At 42.3% G+C, this 26,610-nt stretch overlaps 1 protein-coding gene across 3 annotated transcripts in view; it reads left to right on the top strand.

Moving 5' to 3' along the window:
• Dnajc13 (DnaJ heat shock protein family (Hsp40) member C13) overlaps positions 1-26,356 on the top strand; it is a 117,482-nt gene extending 91,126 nt beyond the window's left edge. For 2 of the 3 annotated variants that reach the window (XM_028869901.2, XM_028869900.2), the window contains 15 exons: positions 632-745; positions 1,670-1,786; positions 2,931-3,108; positions 5,410-5,501; positions 6,838-6,937; positions 9,251-9,325; positions 9,668-9,780; positions 12,749-12,918; positions 13,040-13,082; positions 13,482-13,655; positions 14,528-14,707; positions 14,945-15,085; positions 17,027-17,170; positions 20,921-21,020; positions 25,485-26,356. In XM_028869901.2, the coding sequence (XP_028725734.1) occupies positions 632-745; positions 1,670-1,786; positions 2,931-3,108; positions 5,410-5,501; positions 6,838-6,937; positions 9,251-9,325; positions 9,668-9,780; positions 12,749-12,918; positions 13,040-13,082; positions 13,482-13,655; positions 14,528-14,707; positions 14,945-15,085; positions 17,027-17,170; positions 20,921-21,020; positions 25,485-25,591 (1,848 nt within the window). In that variant the 3' untranslated portion in view covers positions 25,592-26,356. Of the gene's footprint in view, positions 1-631; positions 746-1,669; positions 1,787-2,930; positions 3,109-5,409; positions 5,502-6,837; positions 6,938-9,250; positions 9,326-9,667; positions 9,781-12,748; positions 12,919-13,039; positions 13,083-13,481; positions 13,656-14,527; positions 14,708-14,944; positions 15,086-17,026; positions 17,171-20,920; positions 21,021-24,513; positions 24,623-25,484 lie in introns of all 3 variants that reach the window. The other variant, XR_003734563.2, reaches the window with a different exon arrangement.
• The last annotated feature ends 254 nt before the right edge of the window (positions 26,357-26,610 follow it).

Below are 26,610 nucleotides of genomic sequence, written 5' to 3'. Positions count from 1 at the left end.
GATTTTGTTTCACGCATATGTATGTGAAGAAAGTATGAGGTGTATTTAGAAACACTTACTGCTAACTAGATACTTAGGGTACTGGGTTTTCACAGAGCAGAGCAAAGATTGAGGAGTTGACTGAAATCAGGCTCAGGTTTCACCCCAGTCTCACATTTACTGATGTAAGACCTATGACAAATAATGTCAGCTTTTGTAGCCTTGGTTTTCCTGTACAGCAAGATGGAGGGCTGTGGGAGCCGGTTTTCAGGTTCCTCATGGCTTTACCCAGCAGGTCCACATAGAAAGGATGATTAGGACCACGGGCCTGAGTACAGGTGTCTGAAATGGTCTGCACTTGGCTTTGTTGGGGGGAGGGCTTTTGCTCCATCCTTTGGTGTCTCTATAAATACCCTGGGCAGAGACAGGGCCCGTTGGAATAGGTTCCAGGCCCTCTTGAGGCGATCCTTTATTTTCTGTCTGTTTATCTCCACAATCTAAATCCTTCTATCTAATATTTCCTGCTGCTCGCACTCAGGAAAACTCTGGGGAGCTGTGGGGTTGGTGGGTAAATGCCCCGCAGAGAGGGCATCAGCAAGCTTCTCAGTCAAGGCCCCCTGAGTGTCACCTAACAGGAATATTGTCTCCCTAGATTCTGAAGATGCTTAACAGCAACACAGAGAGCCCTTACTTGATGTGGAACAACTCTACAAGGGCAGAACTGCTTGAATTTCTTGAGTCACAACAAGAAAATATGATTAAAAAGGTGTGTTAATGTCTTATGTGCTCTTAGGTGGCTTATTCTGATGGAATCTGTCTTGAAGCAAAATGTGCTGTTTACCAGTTAAACCAACAGCTTTTGTCTACCTCGTCATTGGCGCATTTTAAAGATAGCCTGGTGTTGTATAAAATAGCATTTTAGGGTGTTAGAGAGATGGCTCAGCAGTTGGAAGTACACAGCGCTCTTCCAGAGGATCTGAGTTTTATTCCCAACCCCTTAGACCAGCTCCTAACTCCTGTAACTCCAGCACTAGTGGGTCTGTCACATCTGCCTCCTAAGGCACCTGACTCACCGGTACAAACCCACACACAGGCACACACATGTAACTAAAAATAATAAAAACATCTTGGAGATCCTGCCTTAGGATTTTCTTATTGCTACTACTTCCATGCAGCTAGCATGTTTAATCATTTTCATGCCCTCAAAGTGTTGCTCACAAACTGCTGTTCCTGTCAGCCAAAGCTTCCATTATCAAAACTGACATTTCCTCTTACCCACCACCTTCTAATGGAGAAGCTATTAATGCACTGGGAGAATTGGGCTCTTTTATTCAATATATTCTTGTAACTCCCAGTCCAAATGTGCTCATTTCTCAGCCAACTCTACCACCACCCTATAGCATGGCCAAACTAAATGTCCCCTAGAGGGGTGAGAGGAGCAGTGTCATGACCTGCTTTATATTGCCAACTCTTAATTCTTGACTCACTCCAGTGACCTTCTGAGACTTCAGAATGAGTCCTAATAGTCTTAGCAGAAGTAAAACGCTCTGCTGTCACTGTGCCTATTCCACACATGCCACACCACATGTGCCCTCTTGGAAGTGTTCAGTGCATTGTTAAACAAAACAGGGTAGATTTACAAACTGGACATTAAATTCTTACATCTAACTGTCTTTTTCTTTTTTTAAAGGGTGATTGTGACAAAACTTATGGGGCAGAATTTGTCTACAGTGACCATGCCAAAGAACTGATTGTGGGCGAGATTTTTGTTAGAGTATATAATGAAGTCCCAACTTTCCAGCTAGAGGTCAGTTGCTTGCCCTTGAATTTTATTTGATGTCTTTGATATTTACTGAGGACTACTACTGACTAATTCAAGTTGTACAAATTGAAATCAATACTTCTTTGTTTGCTGAGTTCATTATAAGTTTTCCTGGCTAAGTATGGGCCTTTTCATTTAGATCAGTGGTTCTCAACCTGTGGGTCATGACCCTTGGGGGGGTTGTCAAATAACCCTTTCATAGGAGTTGCCTATCAGATGTTTGCATTACAATTCATAACAGTAACAAAATTACAGTTAAGGAGTAGCAATGAAATAATTTTATGGTTTGGGTCCCCACAACATGAGGATCTGTATTACAGGGTTGCAGATTGGGTTGGGAAGGTTGAGAACCATTGCTCTAGATTGTTGAAGAATTCAGTTTCATGAAGCTCATAAAACAACTCCTTGTTTCTTAGCTGTCCCTTTTATTTGCTGCTTTGGGGGAAAGGCAAAAATTTTGTAGTTGAGTGGCTTATAAAGAGAGAAGTGAATCATATTGTGTATGTGCATGGATGTGTGCCCACATACATGTGAGATAAGGTCTTACTTTCTAGCCTAGGCTGGCCTTGAACTCAAACTTCTCTTGCCTCAGCCTCCCAAGTAACTAAGATTACAGACATTTACCACCAGGCTGGGTGAAAAGTAATGCTTTATTTTGGAATTTGTTTCTGAAATAAGAATTTACTAAATTATGGTGTGTATTATTATTCACAGGATAATATGTTTAGCTAGTCAACAAAATGAGTTAAATGATTAGAAAAGACCATTGGGAAGCTAGCTTCTGAATTTCTGTTGTAACTGTGTAATTTTTGTCTTATAAAAATGCAATTTAATTATAAAAAATCACATATGCTCTTATTTAGATTGGTAAAGGAGACAAATATCCTACTCGTAAAATGTTACCAAGATACTGGTGAAAGTGTGTAAGACCTCACGACAGTGTAGTGAATTTGATTGGTTTGATTTTCTCGCTCCTTATGCATAGCTGTGTAGTCACAGTTTGTAGTCACCGTTTGTCACATCCATTCAGATTCTGGGGTGTTTTTTGTTTTTTTTTTTTTGCTGTAGAGTCTTCAAGAGAGATTATTACAGTGGCACACACATTCACATATTTGTGTACTTGGCTTAGGTTCCAAAAGAGTTTGCTGCGAGTCTCTTGGATTACATCGGCTCTCAGGCCCAGTACCTCCACACGTTCATGGCCATCACACACACTGCAAAAGTGGAGTCAGAGCAGCATGGGGACCGCTTACCAAGAGTGGAAATGGCTCTGGAGGCTCTGAGAAATGTCATCAAGTACAACCCAGGTGGGTGGTTGTGCCCTTGATTCACAGCACCGTTTTACTGTGGAGACTCAGGGAAGAGTCACCCTTGACTCTTGTGCTACATTGACATCATAATAAAGGGAGTTGACTCCAGAGATCTCCTAAGACTAGGAGAGAGGTCGAGGTACTGTGTTTAAAAGAATTCATGTTTAAGAAAAAAATAAACTGAAATAGCACCATTTGTTAGAGTGAATTTCTACATTGCTGGTATAAATTACCATCTTGTGTTCACATGCTTGGATTTATTTATTAGATGATCTAAATTTTGCCTCTTTTGTCCTCAACATAGTATTATTTGCATGTAGACACTCATATTTTTTGAAAATTGTCTGAAGTTTTTGGTATGTAAAAATTGAAATATTTAAATGGGTGAGAGTTCTTCTCTTAAATGCCTTTCAAAGGACATTCAAAAACTCCCAGATGACCATCCTAGCTGCCTGGGTCTAGGTAGGTATAGTGCTAGTAAAATGAAGTTACCCTGGCATGGCCTTCATTTCTAGCTTATGCCAGCAGAGGGAGACTCTAAAAGCACAAATTCACAAATTTAAATTTCTTTCTTTTTTAAATTGTTTATTCATTTTATATACATTGGTGTTTTGCCTTCATGTATGTCTGTGTGAGGATACTGGATCCCCAGTTTAAATTTCTTTAAGGTATTTATTTACCCTCTTCAATGAATACTGAAGTGCTATTAAAATTTTTGGCTTTTTGGCATTTGCCAAAATTTTGTTCACATAACCAGTAGCAATATTAGGAAAATTATTCATTCACAAGGTACATTGAGATGTTACTAAAGACTCTTAAAGCCCAAAGAGAACATCATTCTGTATTGTTTGGGGTTGTCATCATAATGTATTACAGGTGTTTCGAGGCACAGTGAAGCTTCAGCACAGGAAGTCTGTGGTTTGCAACTAGTAAAAAACCAAGGAAGGCCTGAATGGGAACTTCGCGTTGATTCTACCCCTGAAGTTCTGTTAGGACTGTGTGCCCTCCATGCTCTTCAGCATCCCATTGCTTAGTTGTGACGGTTCTTACCTATTAAGAAGTGGTGAGAAACTGAATTTAAAAGTAGCCTATTGAAAGGGCTGCAGAGGGCGGTGGTGGCGCACGCCTTTAATCCCAGCACTCGGGAGGCAGAGGCAGGCGGATCTCTGTGAGTTCGAGGCAGCTGGTCTCAAAGCGAGTTCAGAAAGCACAAAGCTACACAGAGAAACCCTGTCTCGAAAAAACAAAAACAAAAAAAAAGAAAGGGCTGCAGAGATGGCTCAGTGGTTAAGAGCACTGACTGCTTTTCCAGAGGACCTGGGTCCAATTCCTAGCATCCACATGGCACCTCAACAACTGTCTGTAATTCCAGCTCCAGGGCACCTGACACACTCACGCAGACATACATGCAGGCAAAACACCAATGCACATAAAATAAATAAAAAAAATTTTTTTAAGTAGCCTATTGAATGTTTTCAGGCTTTTGGGGATAAAGGCATCTAGGACCTCAAAAAATTATGGATTGCACTCTTTTATGGGTGTGTAGCAGAAGGAATTGTGTGCTGAACAAAACCCTCTGTTCTGTGTTTTGCTTGATTAACAAGAGTGCTAACAGATGTATGGAATTGGGACTGAAGTGGGTAGGAATGGAAACATTGTTCTGTTACGAAGAATCCCTGGTGTGTGCATATCAAATTGTTTGTGATGTTGTCTTCAAGCGGCAGAGTTCTGTCCCAGTTTTAATTAAAGGCTAAATGATACCATATTCTCCCAAATAGAATTACGTTGAGGGAGTAATCCTAAAGTCTAGACACAACTGTCCAATCTTTCAACATTGCAAAGCATTATCATCTACAAAGTTCGTGCATGACAATGGATAATTGAGCTACTCCCCACCCCCACCCCCAAACCAACAACAGAACCCCACAACGCTTTGAGTCAGCTTACCTTGTATTGGGCTATGTTCATATGTGTCCTGAGATTCATGCAGTGTTTGGGCTGTAGGTTGGAGACTACTGGTAGAGGTAATAAGTAAAATTACCTTCCTCTATTTAAAATTTTTGAGCTGTGTTTATACTGATTATTTGAAATTTTTCTTATTTTTAGCCTGGGATTAGAGGTAGGCATGTAAGCAAACCAAAGAAACTCTAATACTCTGTTCTTTGCCACTTAACACCCTGTTCTGCTTCCAGACATTCCTCAGAGTTCAGAGATAGGCTTCACAGCAAATAACTGTGTTTCCAAAGGCCTAAATTGTGTCTCTTGTAAATAAAATGACTACTTGTTCTCATTCCCTAGGTTCTGAATGTGAATGCACTGGGCACTTTAAGTTAATATTTTCTCTGCTCCGAGTCCATGGAGCTGGTCAAGTGCAGCAACTGGCTTTAGAGGTAAAACTGTTTTGTACTAAGGAATGTTGTGTCTCCTACTACTTACTGTCAGTGCTTTGAGAATTGAGTAATCATTATCTAAAGTTGATGAAGGTCTGTAGGCTATATTCACTTTGTCTATTGGGTCAAATTCATGTATTTTTGAAACTGAATTAATGTAATTATGAATGTCACTCTACAGAGCAAATTCAGGGTGGTTCTGTCTGTGGTTGTTGGCATGTGTCAGGGCCTGGGTATATTGTAGAGTGCCATGTGGAGTGTGTTAGGGACCAGGCTTTACTGGAAAGTTTAGTAGCCACAGATCAGCAAGAGGAAAAGGCAGTTCCCTGTCTTGGTGCCCACAGAAAGAGATTATGACCAGGACATCTCCTGAGGATCAACCTCACCTCTTCCTCCTCAGTTGCTCCCTCTCCTTGTAGACCTAGCACAGAAATGAGCATTCGGCAAGGGTTGCAGAGCCCTTGGTGAAGAGTTATGGGGGGAGTGTCACAAGCCCTCGGGTGGTAAGGGTCCCAGAGAAGTTGGAGGCCCTTTCCCAAAAAAAATGACACCATTAGTCCCACAGGATGCTGTTTTGGCTGCAGCTATTGACAGTCAGGAAGCCCCTGATCATGGTCATGTTTGTCCAGGCAACTCAGAGTAAGGGCTTGCAGTCATCCTCAGATGGCCCTGTCATTACAGTACATGGTTTAGTACCCAAAACACCACTTTCAACCTTGCAGGAGCAGGTTTTAAAAAAACACTGTGTAATGTGTCCTAAGATTACTTTTCGGTTTATCATATTCTTAATAGAATAGTAGCCGTTAAGTTCATCAGAAAGCATTAACAAGCATGTTCTTTGCATTAAAAAACACGTTTTACTATTTACTTCCTTCAGAAATCTTGTACCTTTTTAATCAAATATTATTAGATCTAGAATACAGTGCTTTGGAATTCGGAACCTGGTTCAAGTGGCATCAGTCTTTTGCTATATACAACAATGGCTAGACTTGAAGCAGCTTTTCTTTGAAAGAAAAATGCACCAATTTCTTTATAATGGAGGCTAGAGAAGTCTGTTGTGTTAGCTGCTAAGGACATTTACTTCTAAAGCAAGAGAAAGCCATGGTGAAGACCAGCCCTCCCTAACCACCCCTTCATCAGTGACCACAGTTCTGGAAGGAATTCTATGTCAGACAGAAGGCTTCTCAAACAATCAAATTAATAATAGCCAAACTTTTGAAATTAAACTCTTCTCAAAATTTTTTTGTCTTCCAAACATTTTTGTCACTTTTATAAAACCATCACTTCATTTAATTTAGGATCAAAATTATTTAATACCCTGTTGATTAATTTTCAGGTTGTGAATATAGTGACATCCAACCAAGACTGTGTCAATAATATTGCAGAATCCATGGTTTTGTCCAATTTGTTGGCTCTTCTACATTCATTGCCATCAAGTAGGTATATGCACAGATGGAATTTTGGAAACCACAGCATAATAGCTCATAAGGGACAGCAGATCACAGTTGATACAAAAGTTGAAATGTGTCATTCATATTGAGTTTTAGAATATTTAAAGTAGTACTCACCGTATTAGATTTGTTTTTCTAATTACTTGTATAAATGAATGAAATTATGTTGTCTCCCATATAAAAGTAGAAAGTTAGGGAGTGAGAGAAGTCTAAAACCAAAGGAAAATATCTAGAAATGTCAGTTTGTCGAGCATAGTCTTGGTATGAATAACTAAAATGTACTGGTATTCCATGATGTATTATAATGAAAAGATCTTGAGTACTGTGACTTGGGTGTTACGTCTGGAATACTGTGCTTATGGTAGTAGTGATTGCACTTAGTCCTCTGCCCTTTATCTTTTACTGATCTGATACCACCAAGGTGATTGTGGAATACGGCAGCCTGATTCCGAATACAGCCTGTGGTGATGCCGCTTCTTTGAAAGCAGTACAGTTGTCCACTGTGATAGGTGGTCATTGGGCTGCTTCTTGCCTTAAGATTGTTTTGTGGGAGGAAGGTCATTGAGGTTTCGGCCAGTTATAGTATAGCTTCAATCACAAAACAAATTACTAGTCAGCTCCACTAACTTCTGAATGTTGTGTGGACCTTCATTCTACCTCTCTTCAGTCTTGAAAGTAGGGCCCTCTTTACTTATCTTTTATTGTTTGTTGTTTCTTCATATCTAATTAAGTAGAGTTGCCTTTTTCTTGAATAGTGTTTTCTTTTTGACTTTTTGACTAAATAACAAACTTGGAATAGCTATTTAAAATAGCAGCACTCAGGAATCAGAAACAGATGGACCTCTGTGAGTTCCAAGCCATCCAGGGTTACATTGTCAAATCCTATCTTAGAGAAGAGAGAGAGAGAGAAAGAGAGAAAGAGAGAGAGAGAGAGAGAGAGAGAGAGAGAGAGAGAGGAGAGAGAAAGGAGAAAGAAAGAAAGAAAGAAAGAAAGAAAGAAAGAAAGAAAGAAAGAAAGAAAGAAAGACAATAAAATGGCAACCTTAAGAAGCCATTTGTAGATTATTGTTGTCAGAGCTACAAGCTTAAGCTGCTTTTCCTTTTCTTTTTCAAGCTTTGTAAGACTTCATGCAAAACCAAACTAGTTGGTAAAGTAAAACATGACATAAATTGTAGTTTCAAAATGCAAATTTAGGAGCTAGAGATATGCTCAGCAGTTCAGAGCGCTGGCTGCTCCTGCAGAGTACCCAGGTTCAGATCCCAGCACCCACATGGCAGCTCACAACTCACAATTCCAGTTTCAGATGCTCTCTTCTGACCTCTGGGCACCAGGCACAAATGTAGTACACAGATATCCTTGTAGGCAAAACATTAATACACATAAATAACCTTTAAAAAGATAAAGTATCAGTTTATTACTGCTTCACTTACATAGTATACCCAGAACTTTACTTTTACTTTTTTTTTTTTTTTTTTTTTTTTTTTTTTTTTTTTTTTGTTTTTCGAGACAGGGTTTCTCTGTGTAGCTTTACGCCTTTCCTGGAACTCATTCTGTAGCCCAGGCTGGCCTCGAACTCACAGATCCGCCTGCCTCTGCTTCCCGAGTGCTGGGATTAGAGGCGTGCACCACCACCACCCAGCTCAACACTTTGCTCTTATAAGTAAAATAGCTACATTTAGATATTTTCGCCGACTCTTATTTTCTAAGGAGCACTGTTACTATCATTTTAGTCTCAGCCCAATGCTTGTCAGCCTCTCTCCTCTCTGTCAACTCTTCATTCCTTTAGCTTCTTGTCTGTCATTCCCACTTGACTCTGAAGGAGCAAAGTGTATTATTAGTTCAGTGTACTTAGATAGCCTGGCTGAGGAGAAAAAAGTCTGTGACTGGGGAGTGCAACACCAGTTTACAGTTGTTCTTCTTCCCGGTTCCCTAAGACAGTAACAACAGGTAGAAATCTTAGGTGCCTAGTAGGGTATCCTCTGGATATTAGGAAGTGATGATTTGGGTCATGGAGGAAACAGTGAGGTAGAAAGGTAGTATAGCATAGTGGTCGTGAGTGTGGACTTCAGAGGGAAACAGACATGGGTAGGAAACCAGCTCTACCACTAACTCTCTGTGAGACCTTAGACTGGATGTGCCAGGCCTCAGCTCGAGCACAGCACAGCCATAGCAGTACCTGTCTTGCTGGTTATCGTGAGGGTGGAATGTGATACACTATAACATCTGGCTAAGGGTCTGGCACACGGTGGTGCCCTGTAAATGGAAGCCAAGGGGTTGATATGTCTTTTGCTCTACAGGCCGTCAGCTCGTTCTGGAGACTCTCTATGCTTTGGCATCGAATACAAAGATAATCAAAGAAGCCATGGCAAAGGGTAATGTACACAACTCTTTCTCATCCATCTAGCTCAGTATGCTGTCGTTCATCTTGAGCTGCTTTACAGTCTGGTGATGTAGAGTTCTAAAAATCAAAACACCTAGCCAGGTGTTGTGGTGGCCCTGTTCCCAGCTGCACAAGGCTGAGACAAGAGGATTGTTTGAGGCAAGGACTTTGGCTCAAATTGGGCAATATAGTGAGACTTCATTGAAAGACAGAGAGGAGAGATCAAAAGTATAAGATGTAGTGAGTTGAAATTAGGTGGAAAGTGAATAGAAACTGCTGATGAGAAAAGTCACTTACTGCATATAAGCACTGATAATTTTTCTTTCTTTCATAGGAGCTTTGATTTATTTATTGGATATGTTCTGCAATTCAACACATCCACAGGTTCGATCCCAGACAGCAGAACTTTTTGCTAAAATGACAGCAGATAAACTAATAGGTCCAAAGGTGAGTACAAATAGCAGTTACTCTGGTAATTATTTCATGACGTTTGATTTTATGTCTGTTTTGGATGGCAAGGACAGGAAGTGCTTTTCTGTGGAAGCTGGGGCTGTTGCTCTATGTCAGGGAAGCCTATGCTGAAACTCAGAAGGCTCAAGAGAGTGGAGCAGGGTGAGTGCTGCGTTTCTCTCTTGAAGAGAGATGGCAGTCTTGGGAAGATGGCTCAGTGGGTAAGAGCACCAGCTGTGCAAGCAGAAAGACCTGCATTTGAATCCCTGACACCCTGATAAAAGGAAGGGCATGGCCTTGTGTGCCTGGAAACCCAGCGTGGGGAGCAGGGGAGGAGATCTCACAGATGCTCAACTTGTCCCTTGTCATAGGAAAGCCGCCTAGAAGCAGCACTGTTGCAGTGGAGGGTTGGTGTACAGCAGGTGGCAGTGTTGGCCACGCCACTGTCCAGTCCTGCCCTGAACAGCTGAGGAGCATAGGCATGGCACTGGAGGGTTAGGAGAAAGTCTGCTCTGCATAAATAAACCTTTAGTCACGTGTGCACACAGGCCAGGGGTCAGATTAAATTCTTAGCACTGAAAAGGCTCTAACTTCAAACTCCTGCTTACAAATGAAAAGATGGGCCATTCATCCCCCTGCTGAACAGATCAGCACTCTGAGACTTAATAGGTAGAGTACTGTTGTGTACAGCAGGGCCAATAACTTAACATGCCCCTGGTAGACTAGATTACAGAAGCAGTATGGAGAAGACTTGGTTGGTTAAGATTATCTAGGTAAAATTAAAGTTTACTTTCGTGTCAGTTTAATAGCATAAATCTACTTAAATCTGATACCTTGGAAACTCATCTGCCTGATCAGTAGATGGTTTCTACAGTCTTATAAATAGAGCTACAAAAAGTGTCTGCCAGTGGGTGTGTAGTTCAGTGCTGGGGTGCTTGCCCTGCAGACACAAGGCCCTGGGTGTGATCTCCCAGCACTACAGGAAGAGAGTTGCATAATGGTTTGCTTACAGAGAAGCCAGTCTTCCAAATTCATGATAACAGTTCAGTTTTGCATTTAAGCCGTGAAATATTTTAAAATACAAGATACATTATTGGGTTTTTTTTTTTGTTTGTTTGTTTGTTTTTAAGAACAGATCCTAGACTGTAATAAAGCAGTTTTCAACCTGTCAGCCATTTCTGCCCTAAAATTCACATAGAACACCGCCAAGGTTATGTGCTAATTAATAGTGAAAAGGACTTAGACTGGGTTTCTAACTAAACATTTTTCAGAAGATGGTTTTGTTCAAACTTTGAAAAGCACAAGTAATGGGAAAGCTAACAGGCTGAGTGGCCTGGGGTGGTGTGTGGCAGTGTTGCTTGAGAGCCGAACTCTTGCTTTATTGTTCTCAGGCCTGGCTGTGGCCTTAGTTTATGACACAATGTAACTTGTCTCTAGACCTAAATGTCTTTAGGTTCACAGAGAGGAAGTTAGAAAGTTTTAAGTCCTACTTTAGTTTCCAGTGCTTCTTGGGGTGTGTTTTCTGAGCTTTGAGAATGTGCTGTTGTGGGGTGGGGCACAGGGAACCAGTATGTGCAGGAAGAGAATGATTCCTGCCCTCAGGAGGATGATGGCCAGGAAGAGCAGTGAACTCAGCCATTTTCTGGAACGTGTTTCCCGGCTTTGTTCTCTGTAGAAGGGAATAGTTTTGTGGCATGATGTCTCTGCACACTAGAGGACAAGCAGAAGGAAGCCTAAGCCTGGGAGTGTCTTGTTCACTGCATTTAGCAGTGTTATTCACTGGATAGGAAATACCTCCTGTGGGGACCTCAGCACCATTGCTTCCTTCACTCTCGAGATAGTTGGCTGACCATGAATGGGCTGGCATTAAGTCATTCTGTGAGGGCCCTGGTGTGTAACTCACGGCTTTAGTTCACTGGCTGTTACAAGTTGAGGCTAAATTTGTGACCAGTAGTCGTATGGAGCTTTTGGCATTTGTGTGCACACGTATGTGTGTGTGTGTGTGTGTGTGTAGTGTGTGTCTGTGTAGTGACTTCATGTATAGATCATAGAGTAAGCATCTCTATGTCAGGAGCCAAGAAAATACCTAGCAAGTGGAGTTTCCGCAAGACAAGATATGAGCACAGTTGACATGAATGGAAAAAGTGTCTTTCCAGCCTTCGTTTTCCCTTTGCCCTTGAGCCCTCCTTCCCCTAATTTTCATTTATATTGTGCACTGGATCTTCGTGGGTATATGTGTTGGGGGTGGTGTTTGTGCTTGGGACTGAACCCAGAGCTTCCTCTGTCCCTGAGCTGACCCCAGCCCCCGGTGTTTCAAAGCTACCATTAAAGTCCTTTTTAGACAAACACACAGTGTGCCATAAAATACAGTGGAGCAAAATAAATGCACTAGAGACTACTTACAGGGCATAAAAATGCAATGTGAAAAATGTTAGTTTGTGGGAGTATAGAGGCAGAGAGACGGGAACAATCCAGCTAAGGATTGTACTGCCCATGTACGAACCTGTACAAAATGTTGGAAACTTCATGTGAGGGCTTCTGAATTTTTTTCTTGGGATGATATGTTATTAGTCCGTCGATCAGTCTTTCCGTTTTGAGACAGTGTATTACACTGTAGTTCAGGCTGGCCTGGAACTCCCTACATAGCCTAAGCTACCTTGAACTCATGTCAGTCCTCTGGCCTCAGCCTCATGAGTGCTGGAATGTCAGTATCACACCCAACTTGATTTTTTTCAGGTTTCTTCACTGTAGGGAACAGAGAACTAACTGGCAGGTCATAGACTTGTAAGGTTCCTTTTTCATTAGCTCAGATTTGTCTCTTCCTCTCCAGGTCTTTTAGAGAACTGTTGTTATATCTCACCCATAGCACTGATTGCACTGCTGTTCTGTCTTAGGAAACCTGGAAGAGCAAGTAAATAGTGAGATGTTTCCAGTAGCCCTTAAAACTCTGAACTTCCTCCCCTAGGTTCGAATTACGTTAATGAAATTTTTGCCCAGTGTTTTCATGGATGCCATGAGAGACAACCCCGAAGCTGCTGTGCATATATTTGAGGGAACTCATGAAAATCCAGAGCTGATCTGGAATGACAGTTCCAGAGATAAGGTGTCAACAACTGTGAGAGAGATGATGCTGGAGTAAGTAAGGAGGGGTCCCAGGGACGGGCGTGGTCCTGTCCTGCCCATCCCTCTCCAACACTTGTTCTGAAGGCTAATTTGACTAAAGTTCAGTGTTCTTACCTCTCCCCCTACCCCCAAGGCACTTTAAAAACCAACGGGACAACCCTGATGTGAACTGGAAGGTAAACTACACTTTTTATTTTACAGGGTTTTGTTTTGTATTTTTTGTTGTTGTTGTTGTTGTATTTTAATTCCTGTTAAGTCAGTGTGTCGGCCTGTAGCTGTTGATTACTCTGTTCTTAAGACATGTGGGTATGCCCATGGGAACCAGGCTTCAAACAGATGTCAAAGTCGGAATACTTACACTAGAACCAAATGACGACAATGACATCTTCTACAGCTCCATTAAGAGGAAATCTCAATTATTATAATTTTATTGTGTCTAAAACAGTTGTTACTAACGGCTGTCTTTGTAATAGTTTATTGTGTGCAGATTTCATTATCAATCTTACATTTCCTGCTTTGCAGAGGAATGATAATATAAGATGACTCACCCATGATTCCTTCCCCTCTCTTTAAAGTTGCCTGAAGATTTTGCTGTGGTATTTGGAGAAGCAGAGGGTGAACTCGCTGTTGGAGGAGTTTTCTTGAGAATCTTCATAGCACAGCCAGCTTGGGTGCTGAGAAAACCCAGAGAATTTCTTATTGCACTGTTAGAAAAATTAACCGAGCTCCTGGAGAAGAACAACCCGCATGTAAGCCTCAGTCCTCAACAAAACACTTCAAAGAGTTTGCTGAACATACCAGTTACATTCCCAAAACCTCATCCTTGCTGACCAGGAAGAATCGGTTGCTTCTTGGATAACAACTCCAGGGCTGGGGGGTCTGTAGTGGTAGAGTGCTTACCTAGCATGTGCATGGCTCAGAGTTTGATCTCCAGCACTGCATGAAAACAAAATATCAAAATAGCAGCTACATTTGAATTCAAATGTACATGTTGTGTGTGCGTGTGATGATATGAGGTATGTGTCTTTGCAAGCCATGATCTACTATAGGAAGACCTAATGGTAGCCAGATCTATTAAATATAGGTTAAACATTTCTTTTCAGAAAATCAAAAGTTTTAGATGCTCTAAAATCAGAACCCTTAAGTATCATAATGTCTATGTAAATATCTAGGATCTGAAACACTTCTGGATTGAAGCATTTCAGGAAAGAGGTTATTGGCCTGTAATAGTACTTTTCATAGAACTGGGAGAAACACCAACTGCTCCTGCATTCTTTTGGATTCTTGCTGCTGTCTCACAGTGGCATGTATATAACCCTGTCTTAAATTGTCACATAGTCATTTAGGAATTATCTTTTACTTCTGCCATAAAAACACAATGTACCTGGCCCAGTGAGGGCTGCTTAGGATGTGACAGCACATTCTTAGGTCCTTAGGTTTGTGCCTTTTATCAAAGAAAAAGACTGCTGCTCTCTTAGGATGTAGGAATTGGATTGCGGGTATCAGTACTTGGAATTTTCAAACAACAAATGTTTTGAACAACATTTGTTTTAAGGCTATTTAAGAATTTTTTCAGTGCTTTATGGTTTATTTGGTCTGGTGTTTTATTTGTTCTTCCCAGGGAGAGACTCTGGAAACACTGACGATGGCCACGGTTTGCCTCTTCAATGCACAACCTCAGTTGGCAGATCAAGTCCCACCGTTGGGCCATCTTCCCAAAGTTATCCAGGCGATGAATCACAGAAACAATGCCATTCCTAAGAGTGCTATTCGGGTTATCCACGCCCTGTCTGACAATGAGGTATTAATGAATCCACTCAGGAGCTCCAGAGTTTATCTGTGGCCCCTTGACAACACTTGAGTGTTAGGCCCCATCTGCTGTGTGCCTTTTCCTATCAGTTTCAGTGATTAGTAGAGGTGCAACTTACTCCTTCTTAACCAGAAAAGTGTGTTTGAAATTGCATCTTGTTGCTGTGGAACTTACCTTGCCGTGTATAACATTCTACTCTACAAGTATCCTTGTCTTTTGTACTCTTAGCTGTGTGTTCGAGCCATGGCATCTTTGGAGACCATTGGTCCACTGATGAACGGAATGAAAAAGCGAGCAGATACTGTTGGTCTGGCCTGTGAAGCAATTAATCGAATGTTCCAGAAGGAACAGAATGAATTAGTGGCACAGGTAAGTGACTGTCTGTGAGCACTGTTTCAGGAAAGCAGACATACCAGACAGACAGATACTCTGTGACTGAGCCCTTAGGACTTTGTAAATACTGTTTTATAGTTAGACACACAGAAAAGTTAGTGTCTCACCAACTTTTCTTGCTTTTTTTTTTCTTTTTTTTTTGCATTCATCCTTAGCTTCTTTGTAAAAATGATTTCATCGAACTCTTTGGGTCCTGTTCATTCATTCCTTGTTTCTTTAGAATCAGGATGAGATTTGTATTCTTTTCACAGAGACCACTCACCTAGTAGAAATCAGACTTGGTAGATACCAGTGTACACAGACACTGAAGGGAAAAGGTAAACTCAGGCAAAAGGGAACTTTCTTGTTCTGGATACAAATACCACAGAGCTTCACCCGGGTGGCCTTCACACTCCTGTGAGCAGAGAAGGGTAGTTAGTTAGCAGAGGCCAGGGTGCGAAATGGAGCAGTGTCAGTCACAGCTGGAAAGTTTTTCAGTTTGTGCGTCTGCTGCACTGTGGTGAGTGCAGCTGATAGTGTACCACATATAAGAATAAATTTAAATGTCTTCTTCACAAGGGATACTTGAAGCCATAATTTTGCTAATTAGCTTGATATTTTACATTGTCTTAGTTAGGATTTCTATTGCCATGAAGAGACACCATGACCATGGCAACTATTATAAAGGAAAACCTTTAATTGGGACTATCTTATCAAATCAGAGGTTTAATCTGTTGTCATCATGGTGGGTGGCATGCAGGCAGATATGGTGCTGGAGGAGGAGCTAAGAGTTGCACATCTTGATCCTCAGGCAACAGGAAGTGAACTGTCTCACACTTGGTGTAGCTTGAGCATAGGAGACTTCAGAGCCCACCCCAATGGTGGCACACTTCCTCCAAAAGGCCACACCTACTCCAAAAAAACCACACCTCCTAATAATGCCACTCGCGTTTTCTTTCAAGCCACCACATGCATTGAACAGACACATCATCACATCACTTCATATCCCAGAAAAAAAAAATAAAAACAAAAAGTAATCAAAAACTCAGTAACCTTTTGTCTTCAAAGCCTTTGGTGGCAAACTCTGCCAGATGAAAAGTGACAAGTGCTGTCTTTAAACTGAAGACACACCTCTACATCTGCACCTGGGCATCTGCCTCCCCTTCATTCTCCCTTCAGCTTCTCCTCAAGCCAGCCTTCCACCTTCAGTAAACAGGCAGAGGTACAAAGTGGGCATAGAGGAGGTGGTGAATCGGAGCTGACTAGTGCAAGCTAGTCTCCTGTGGATGGCTCTGGGTCCCAAGCCTACCAGCTGACCTCTCATATGAAGTGACTCTAAGTCAGCTTCATCTCACTGGGTTGTTAGGAGGAAAGGGTGTACACACCTCAGCGTTACTTCCACCTTGCCGAATTCTGTGAAATGATACCATGTTGTTATTTCGCTCTCTCAGGCTGCTAACTAAGTGATGACTGCAGAGAGTGGTGTTGGGGGAAGATACAAAAGGTAGCAAAGTCCTTCGAGACTGCTGTGTATTGAAGTGGCACCATTAGCGGAGGCAGCCTGCTATAGTGGCTCAAAGCTTGCTTCTGTCCCTCCTGGGTCCAGTTGCAGTTTCCAGTATACCCAGCTCTGTGGTGTACAAGTGTTTCTTTTCCTTGTGTGCACCTATGTTCTTATCTGAAATAATAATTTTGCCTTCATTCATTGTGAGGAAAATTACATAATTGATGCATAGCATTTAGAAGGGTTGGTAGAACTGAATAAAAATCACTTTATATAAGAATGCTGTTTCTGTTTGATACTAAAATAATAATCAGCATCTGCATTAAAATGCTAAGAACAGGTTGCCTTACTGTAGATATGATCCTTGTGGTGAAATTCAGTAGTTGGTGTACATTTTCTTCATTGTGCTCATATAAGTACTTGTTTCATTCCAGGCTCTGAAAGCAGAGTTGGTCCCATACCTCTTAAAGTTGCTTGAAGGCATAGGCCTTGAAAACATAGACAGTCCTGCTGCCACTAAGGCCCAGATTGTTAAAGCTCTCAAGGCAATGACTCGAAGTCTGCAGTACGGAGAACAGGTGAGTCTGTGAGAAGCACCTTTGTGTTCCTGACTGAGAAGGCTGTTCAGAGACAGGGTCTTGGCAATGGGTGAGGCCACTCACAGGTGTGGCCAGTGCACTTCTGCATAGTGAAAGTGTGTTCTGTATTTCAAGAAGAAAACCAGTAAAAGTCTTAGTGTGGTGGAATTTGAAACACTTAGTATAGAATCAGGTGCCATTGAAAAGATCTGAATGTCATTTTACATCTCTTTATTAGTGCCTGGAAAGTACTAGTTCTTTTCCCTTTCAGAGTGGCTGTGTGTTAATGTGTTTCAGCTGCACATGTGCTGATTTCAGGCCTCTTAAGGAATTGACTTTTCATCTTAGCTCTTAACTTACTTCATTTTAACAAGGTGTGTGTGTGTGCATGTGTATGCATGTGCATGCAAGCATAAGTACATACATGACAGAACTCATATGTGGAGGTCAGAGGACAGTTTGCAGGAGTCTGTTCTCTATACACTGTGTAGGTCCTGAAGACTGAATTCAGGTTGTCAGGCTCAGCAGAAGGCACCTTACCCACTGAGCATCTCTCCAGCCCCTCTGATTTTGTTGCTTCTGAAGCCTTGGTTTTCTTTATTGAAGTGAAGTCCGCATAGTGTGTCAGTCTCTTTTCTTGTTGCTCTGACAAACTACTCTGGCAGTTTTCGGGGAAAGGGCTAACTCTGGCTCACAGTTCAAGGTGCAGCATGGCTGAGAATCAGGGTGGTTGGAACTTGAAGTAGCTGGGCACATTGCATTCACAGTCAGGAAGCACAGAGAGATGAATATGTGCTGCGGCTCAGTAGCCTTTTTCCACTTAGAATCCAGGATCCCACTAGGGGATGGTGCCACACACACAGTGAACAGGTCTCCCACATCAGTTAAGGCATTCAAGACAGCTTTCCAGACATGCCCAGTAGCCCGTCTACAGGTGATTCTAGGTTCTGTCACGTTGACAATTAACACTAGCCATTTAAACTCCACCCCTGTCAACTTGCCATGCAAACATCATTTTTTTAAGCGATAATTTTCCACCAGTTATCCTCAGAGACTCATGACCATGTTATTATATGAAACACACTCAGTCCAACTTTGTAAAGTCATCAGTAGTTTTTTTTTAACACTTTTAAATTCTAAAGTGTCTTATCTGTGTGTTTTTATAAAAGTAAAACCAAGGTACATGCATATAATGACACAAAAGAGAGCAAGCAGGCTTAGCGAGGAATGATCAAGACAAAGCAAGATAAAACTTCTAGCATAGTGAGTACTAAAGCCCAGCTCCATTGCAGCCTCTGAGGCTTGTAACATGATACTCTGGGTTTCAGAGAGCTTATGTAGCCCCACCCTCTCTGCCTGCATCTTTCCCATGGATCCATGGGCTCCCCTGCTCTCATAGCCTCTTGTAGTGGCCTCCCAGAGACTCTTCAGGAACTCCCACCTAAGGACCTTGTCTGGCTTCAGGTGCTCTTGTGACCACCGTAAATCTTGTTTCTTTCATGTCTTGAAAACCAGTACTACATGGATGATACTGCCAGGTTCTGCCACCAGCTCAGGAGGGCCCCACCCCCAGGAACACAGCTACATCAGCTTGTGTGTTGACCCTGAAGAAATACCTCCAGGCAGTTGTTTTTGAGGAACAGGAAACCCCTTTAGTACAGGCTCTTTTCCTTTAAATGACTCTGAAACTTAACAAGATAGACCTTTGAGAGGTGGGATTTTACCCCAGGGCACTTTTTTCTGTTGTCCCAGTGCAACATGGGAAAGTTCTTTTCAGTGGTACTAACCTCTTTAGCATCAGCCTGCAGGTTCTCCTGTTTTGGAGTTTCCTCTGCCATACAAATTAGTCTATTATCTTTAAACTAAACTTCACGCAAGTTCTCAGTTTATGGGCAGAATTAGGCCAGATTCTTGGCCAAACATCACACAAATGCCCTCCGACCCAGTTTCTGACAGTTCTTGTTCTCCCCAAAAGCTCGAGCCAAACACCAACTGTACCTAATTTCTTTCAGCACTGTCTTCCAGTCTCCCACCAGAATATCCCATTATGCTCTCTTTTCAGGAGTCAAGGGTTTTCTAATCCAAACTTCCAGATTCTTCCTCCAAGCCATTTCCAAAGGCCTGACTGAGATTCACATGCTCAGATCAGATCTTCCTGCCTCAATAAGGCAATTTAGACAGTCCCCCCACAGTCATAGCCAAGTTATTCTGGATTAGTGGTTCTAAACCTGTGGGTCACAGTCATCAGAAAACACAAATTTATGATGGTCTTAGGAACCCCCAACCTTACATTTATTTTCATTGCTACTTCATAATGGTAGTTTTGCTACTGAACAGTGTCTCAGTTCCTAAGACCATAAGAAGTATGTGTTTTCCAATAGTCACAACCTACAGGTTGAAAAATACTAGTCTAGAGTCTTTCAGTTGATAATGCTAACCATCACACATAACATAGAGTTAACTAGAGTGAACACTGAATTGGCCTTTCCCACCTTAGCAGCATTGTGATAATCCCACCCTGCCTAGCTCCTGAGCACATTTATTACCCTGTGACTGGTAATGTACTCTTTCTCCCACAGCGCCAACCATGCAGCCACTACTCTGTTTTCAACATGCAGGTCTATCTGTTTGATGTATTTCATTTTAGCATTGAGATTCATCCATGTTGTGGGGTATATTAAAGGTTTTCAATCCTTTGTATGTTTAAATTTCCCATCGTGTGTATAGTCAGTACAGTACGGTTTGCCCATTCATCCGTTCGGTGGAGGTTTGGGTCATTTCTGTTTGCAAATATTCTTTTTGTGCATAAACATACTTTACTAAACTTTCCTTTAGTGAAATTACGCTTCTATGTTTCAAGAAAAGAAACATTTTGGATGCCACTGGCTTTCGCTCAGTATTTGAATCATTTAAAGCGATGCTACAGAAGACAAGCCACGTATGTAGCTTCAGCATTAACTGGTATACCTCTGGGTGTTCTGAGTGGTGATCAGAGGCTCCCTGTGGGCCACGTGTGTCCCCTCGATCTGCACTGGCATTTCTAGGGATGAAATTAGCCAAGTGGCCCTGATAATACCCACCTTCTACTCCAAAGAAGGGGAAAGGGAACAATGCCTTCTAAAACCAGAACTCTTACATCCCCATCTTAACTCCCCATTCAGTACTCTTCCTGCCCAGGCTGGAAGGGGATCTGCCCTGATTCTGCTGTAGGTCACACACCCAACTGTGAGTTTTCCATTTGACTCAGAGACTCCGAGATGTGACCTCCGGGTCTGCACCTAAGCAGTTCTCAGGAAATACTTCATCTAAACACTGATGGCCTCTTCAGTTGCTGGTCTCTATACACTTTCACCTTCCATCTCAGTCTAGTGCACAGCACACAGTAATTCTCTTGTATGTGTGTACTTCGTAGAATGTTTGCCCATTTTCCATGTGTTACTCCGATGTTTGGTCTGCTCATTTATTTTCTCATGTGTATTGCTCATGATCTCACAAGACACAGTATATCTTTTGAAAGGTTGATTTAAAGTTGTAATTCCAGTTTTCAGCATCATTCCTCCAGCCCTTCCTAGCTCTGGTTCATGAGATGTGCCCAGCACAGTGCCTGGGAGTCCATGTGTGATGGACACTAGTTCCTGGTCCTTTCCCAATGGCCTCTGGCGCAGAAGTTGTTTTTCCTGCTTGGTTCAGTCTTCCCACAACTCGTCCCTGACATAACCATGCTAAGTAGGGGTTGCTTTACTTCCCCAGGTGAATGAGATCCTGTCCCGCTCTTCAGTCTGGAGTGCCTTCAAAGACCAGAAACATGATTTGTTCATTTCTGACTCTCAAACAGCAGGATACCTCACAGGTAAGTCAGACCTTAAGATGCCTGGCAGAAGCCACAGGCCCTCTTCCTGCCCTGAGCAGACTTATGATAACATTCCTCTTATCACCTCAGCATCTGGTTACCATTTTGGGGGGTGCTGTGAGCATGTCATAAGCATTAGGCATCTGTCTTAACCTTGGACAGCATGTGGAGTGTGTTGTTGGATGTTTATGACAAAAAAACATGCACTTTGCCTAGTTTTGATCTGGTATGTTAGCAGCAGTTATGTTAGATGTGCAGTATGTCTGTGCTTAAGTGTTTATTTAACTTGAATGTGTGAAAAGAATGTGTATCAGATACCTGGTAGCCTTGTGCCCTTTCTGTCTAAACAGAGTGAGGCTTCGGATGGAAATACTTGTGTATAGAGTTTTTTTTCTTCAAGTTTGCAGTGTAGTTTTGCTCAGTCTCTTTCCCGTGGGGAAAATACCCCAGTGCTGTTACAAATAAGACTGCTGAGGCTCAGAGAACACTACGTGATGCTCAGGACATGTGCTCATTTGACACACAGCTGCACGGTCATTTAAAATCATAATTGGCTTGGGTCTGAGAAGCAGCAGCATTCAGTTGCTGTACTGAAGGCAAAACATGACACCTTCTGAAGATCTTCAGTGTGGATTTACCCTTGTGAATAGGAGGCCACTCTTGGTGCCTGCCTGAAATGGTAGCATCTAAATAGATAACAACCCCACCTGATTTTCTAGTCAGAGCTGATGGAGATAAATAAAGAGAAAAACGTTAACAGCAAGTGCTTCCCAGACAGATCCATTCTTTTAATAATCCTGATTGCTCTCATAGACGTCTCTAAGAATCACGGAGACTTGATTCTCAAAATTTCAAATCCAAAGGATTTGGAGAACAGTTTCCCTGCTTTCGATTTTCAACTTGATCATGACACTTGTTTTCCCTTCCTGTGGCGACTTACATATCAGTGGCTCCTGGATCACTTTAGTATCAGTCACTCCTCATATTACTTGGAGTAGAACCCTAGATCCTTAAGCATCTGGACTCTGCTGTTGGTCCTGTGGGTTGTGTCCTCCTCCTGTTTTCTGTGGAGAGATACATAGAATGTAGTGTTGGTCTGCCCCCCCCCCAGGTAAAACTGTATATCTAGGTAGGAGTGAATTTGTGCCCACCAAAGGCCTCCTCAGAGTGTTTCTGAAGTATGACAGGCCACACTTTCATGGTATTACTTCTGGTATAAGTACAATACAACTGGGGAGTGGGGCCTGGTTTTCTTAGTGGAGAATGTCGTAGTAGAAGGAAAGGTGCTGTGCAGGTCAGGAGCTGTGCTTCAGGGGCCTCACATGATGCTCCCTGTTCCCCATGTACCCAGCATTCATCAGGTTCAAGTAAAAGCTCCAGGTGTCCCTGGCAGCGCTGCTCTAGCCAGGGCTCTGTGATTAGAACAGATGGCAGTTTCTCCTAGAGACCTGGAATTCCTGAGTGCCTCACCCCATCCAGAGTCCCTAATCACTGTGTTGCTCACCAGCATCTAGATTTCCTAGTGTGATAACTGGACGTGGGGAGGGGCATGCAGGAAGTAAGATGCAGCTTGCCTGTGCCTTTTCCTTCACCTATCCCTGGGATGAATGAGGTCTCTAAGAAGCAGTGTGACATGGACAAATGTCTGGACAGGCACAGCAAAGTAGCAATGGTGAGACACCCCTCCCTCAGAGAACTGGAACTTCTGTGCAGTGCTGAAGCCTACAAGCAGGTCTGTACTGGACAGGCTGGGCTGTGAGCCCCATTTGCCTTAGATCTGCTCCATTCCTGGCACTTCATCAGACTGGAAAGTTCTCTCTTGAGATGTTAGTTACTTAGGAGGATTTTCCCATTGATTTTACTCTACTCCTTTAAAAGGACTACCTGTGCTTTAAAGGTTCCACTTCTGAGTTACCCTGCAGTTGAGGGGGCGCTTCCAAACACTTTTTGGTGTATGTTGTGTTTAATCAGAATTTAATTAAAACCCAATCTTCATATGATACAGACTATGCCCAGCTCTTCTCTAGTCCACAAGTGAACTAAGGTGTTGTGAAAACACACACTCCAAACCTTCCTCCTGACTAAAGTATTTGAGTGTGTTTGGCAATTGTATGTGGATATTATTTAAGAGACAGGGAAATAAAAGTTTTCTGAGGAGAAAGTTACTATTACTTCAAAGCAAGCTACAAATAAAGGTAGATTTTCTTCTCCCTGACTGCTGAGCAAATGTCAGTTGGTCACATGCTCAAGATCAGATGTGAAAGTCCTCGGTGGGATTAAATAGGGCTGATAATTATGACAGGACCATTTCCACAGGGCCTATCTTGGCATCCTGTTTGTATTCTGTGATATCTGTTTTTTTAAGAGTGCCTATGCTGGAGTTTTCGTGTGATGTAGATACATCGTGGTATATCATCCTGAACCCTGTTACTTAGGCTTTTTGCTAGATTCAAGAACTGCTATGTGCCAGCCAGCTCAGAGCCCTCTAAAATTCATTTTTGTGGTAGAACTTTTCAAATTATTTAGCCTAGAAAATCAGTAGTGAAAGAATCCAACAGTTAGCAAGAGGCAGAGTGTCAGTGCTTTTAGATGCTGCTATTGGGGATAAAGAACTTTCCATGACAAGTATGTCCCTTCAGTGGGCTCCCCTGTTCATTTCTGTCTTATTCTTCTGAAGTCTGGCACACTTCAATAATGTTCCCATGTGCCCTGGAACCTCTGCTCTTCCCACATTTATACAAGGTGCTGTGCCTGGTTCTGAGATGCAGCCAGCTTTTCAGCCCAAGGAAGCCCAACACATTCTTCACAGAACCCAGAGGCATAGAACTGGTAGAGCATCGCAGACTTGCTGGGTGGGACTCAGTTTACTTTCCCTCCAGAGAAGAATGATGGGAGTAGAATTAGGCCTCTTCTTTGTAAGCCCATTATTTCACAACTTTGATTCTGGACTAGAAGTTCTAAATATTTTTCAGTTCAGAATGTCCCTCATGTTTCTCAACGTCTCTGGCCTACTTGGTAGTCTGTGGTAATGGTGCTTCTACCTGAAGTTGAGAACAGTGTGGTACTTTAGCTCTGAGCTGCACTGATGGACTGATTTGTTTGTTTATTTGTTTGGCTGTATTTCTCCTGCACAGTTTGTGGGAGGCCTGGTTTGATGATTAGCAGAAGGTGAGAGGTGATGGTGTAGGCCCCTAAGACCTAAAAAAAGGAAAATACAAAGTGTTAAAATTACCTGGCTCCAAGTGCCCAGGCACTCCGGTTAACTTTAGTCCAGCTCAGTCAGGCAGAGTCCCCCTTGGCCTCTCCAGCACATGCACAGTGTGTGACAGCCATTTCCCATCCTACAGTCAGCTGCTCGGGTGAGAAGTGAGATGGAAGTGAGTGATGGCCTCTGTCCTACATCAGCCCTGTTGCCTTAGCCTGCATCAAATTGCTCTGCTGTGTGCACTTCCTCACGACTCCCTTGCTGCTTACATTTCTTTTCTCCCCCCAGGTGTCTCTCCTTCCCTTCTAACTGGCAGCAGCCCCCTTCACCTCAGGAGTGGGCTTTAGAACCGCTCTGCCAGGCAGCTTGCTAACTTCTGTGTAGCTCTCTGAAGCAGGTAGAGAAACCTTTTGCTCAATGCATGCTGCTCGCACTGCCTTTACCATCCTAACCCTCCAGTGTACGCATTTGCCATGTTCCCTCAGCAAAACACTGCCCCTGTGTAGCGCTACACCAGTTTCTCTTGCAGATGCTTGTTCCATTGTGTGATGCTTCTGAGGTATATAAGCAAATGTCCGAGGTGCTCAAAATCAGCTCCAGAGGCCAGAGCCATGTACTCTTAGGACTGCTGACAAGTTTCCGCATGCCACCTTTTCATGACAGACAGACTGTCTGTCACAGAACACATGAGACCACAACTAAAATGCTAATACCTTCTTTGGAGCATTCTTCTGGCCTTTGAGATGGATGTCCAGAGCCTTCCTATGCAGAGACCTTATATAGTGAGCAGTGTTCACTGGGTGCTGCTTCTTAAAGTAGCCTTTCTTTGCACCAAGTGACAGCAGGTTAACTGGAATGTTCTCAGAAGCTGCTTATGTCGAGAATCCAGTTGTTCATCACTTTGAGATGGCTGAAAGGGGTGAGGGGATGGTGTCCTGTATCTGTTTGTTCCCTCTTTTTTCCATGTAACAGTTCTTTAAGTATCTTGAATTTTTTTTTTTTTTTTTTGTAAGATTGAATTTCCCTAGTGTGAAAAGAGGGGAAACTCCCTGTTTCTACACAGGTGTTACTGCATGAATTTTGAAATTATTTCTAATTGTGTCATATAATAAAAGCAAGCTGTGAACTGCGTCTGTCACTGCCTATTAAGGCAGTTACTCATATAATTCTCAGAGTTTCCCAATGCTTTGTACTGGACACTGGACCCTGTGTCCGCCTGACTGATCTCCAGAGTGCCTGCTTTCCTTTCTCTCTTACAGGACCTGGAGTTGCTGGCTACCTTACTGCAGGTACATCCTCATCAGCCATGTCTAACCTTCCGCCTCCTGTAGACCATGAGGCAGGGGACCTTGGCTATCAAACTTGAAACACTCAGAGACAATTAATGCTGAAAGGCCAGTGCTGCGTCCACATTCCTCCAGCCAACATGTTGAACAGACTCCTGCTGCCTTTCTCCTGGTTTCCTGACAGTGTTATTCCTTTTTCTATAAATATATTTTTATTTAGGAAAAGAGTCAGTGATTCTGACGTATCACGTTTCGAGAAAGCACTCTGGGTCAGCCTCCATGGGTACACAAGAATTTCTCTTTCTTGATGTATGTAAGCACATTTTGTTCCTTTATATCTGTTTACAAGACTGTGAATCAAAAAGACAAACTTTCTTCCTAGTTTTTATAATGTTTTTTGTCTTTTTTTTTTTTTTAATTACTGTGACTGTGGTCTACAGACATTGTACACTGCAGTCAACAGACATTGGGCTAAATTTATCCCTAGAAAAGGGCACTTCCCTTTCCTGCACCGAATCTCCATGGCCGTCTTCCTCCCATCATCAGACATTAGATTTCTGTCCTTCCACCTGTGACCAGATCCTCAACCATTAACTCTCTGAGAGCTCGGTGCACATCGGTGTGTATGACAGGCTTCACCAAACTGAACGACAAGGAGCTTGTGCAAAAACTTAAAACTGAAAATGGATGTCAAGATGTTATGTAAGAGATTAGTGTAATTGTGAAATGTTCTATACATTATCAAATATATAAAGCTTTCTATATTGAATGTACATTATATAAATCATTCATATGTGTACATAAAATTTTAAAAATAAAGGGAATTGACTGCTTTGTTAATGAGATATGTTTGTTCTATAATTTTACCCTTTGAAAACTTCTTACATGTTCACTTTTGAGCAAGATGAGCAATAGAAGACAGCCTTACCCCCTCATGTTCATATGCACAGCTGTGTCCACCTCTGTTCATTCCTATCCAGAAAGCAGCATGCTTATTTTTTATGTTGCAATTCACAGCTTGAGAACCACTTCTCTTTTTGCTTCCTAAAAAAAATATATATGGTAGGACTCTAAATGGAGTCAACAAATAATAAGGGAG

The sequence above is a fragment of the Peromyscus leucopus genome, chromosome 7, assembly GCF_004664715.2.
Source record: "Peromyscus leucopus breed LL Stock chromosome 7, UCI_PerLeu_2.1, whole genome shotgun sequence".
Taxonomy (NCBI): domain Eukaryota; kingdom Metazoa; phylum Chordata; class Mammalia; order Rodentia; family Cricetidae; genus Peromyscus; species Peromyscus leucopus.
The sequence above is the reverse complement of the archived record's forward strand: the minus strand, read 5'-3'. Positions and strand labels throughout refer to the sequence as shown.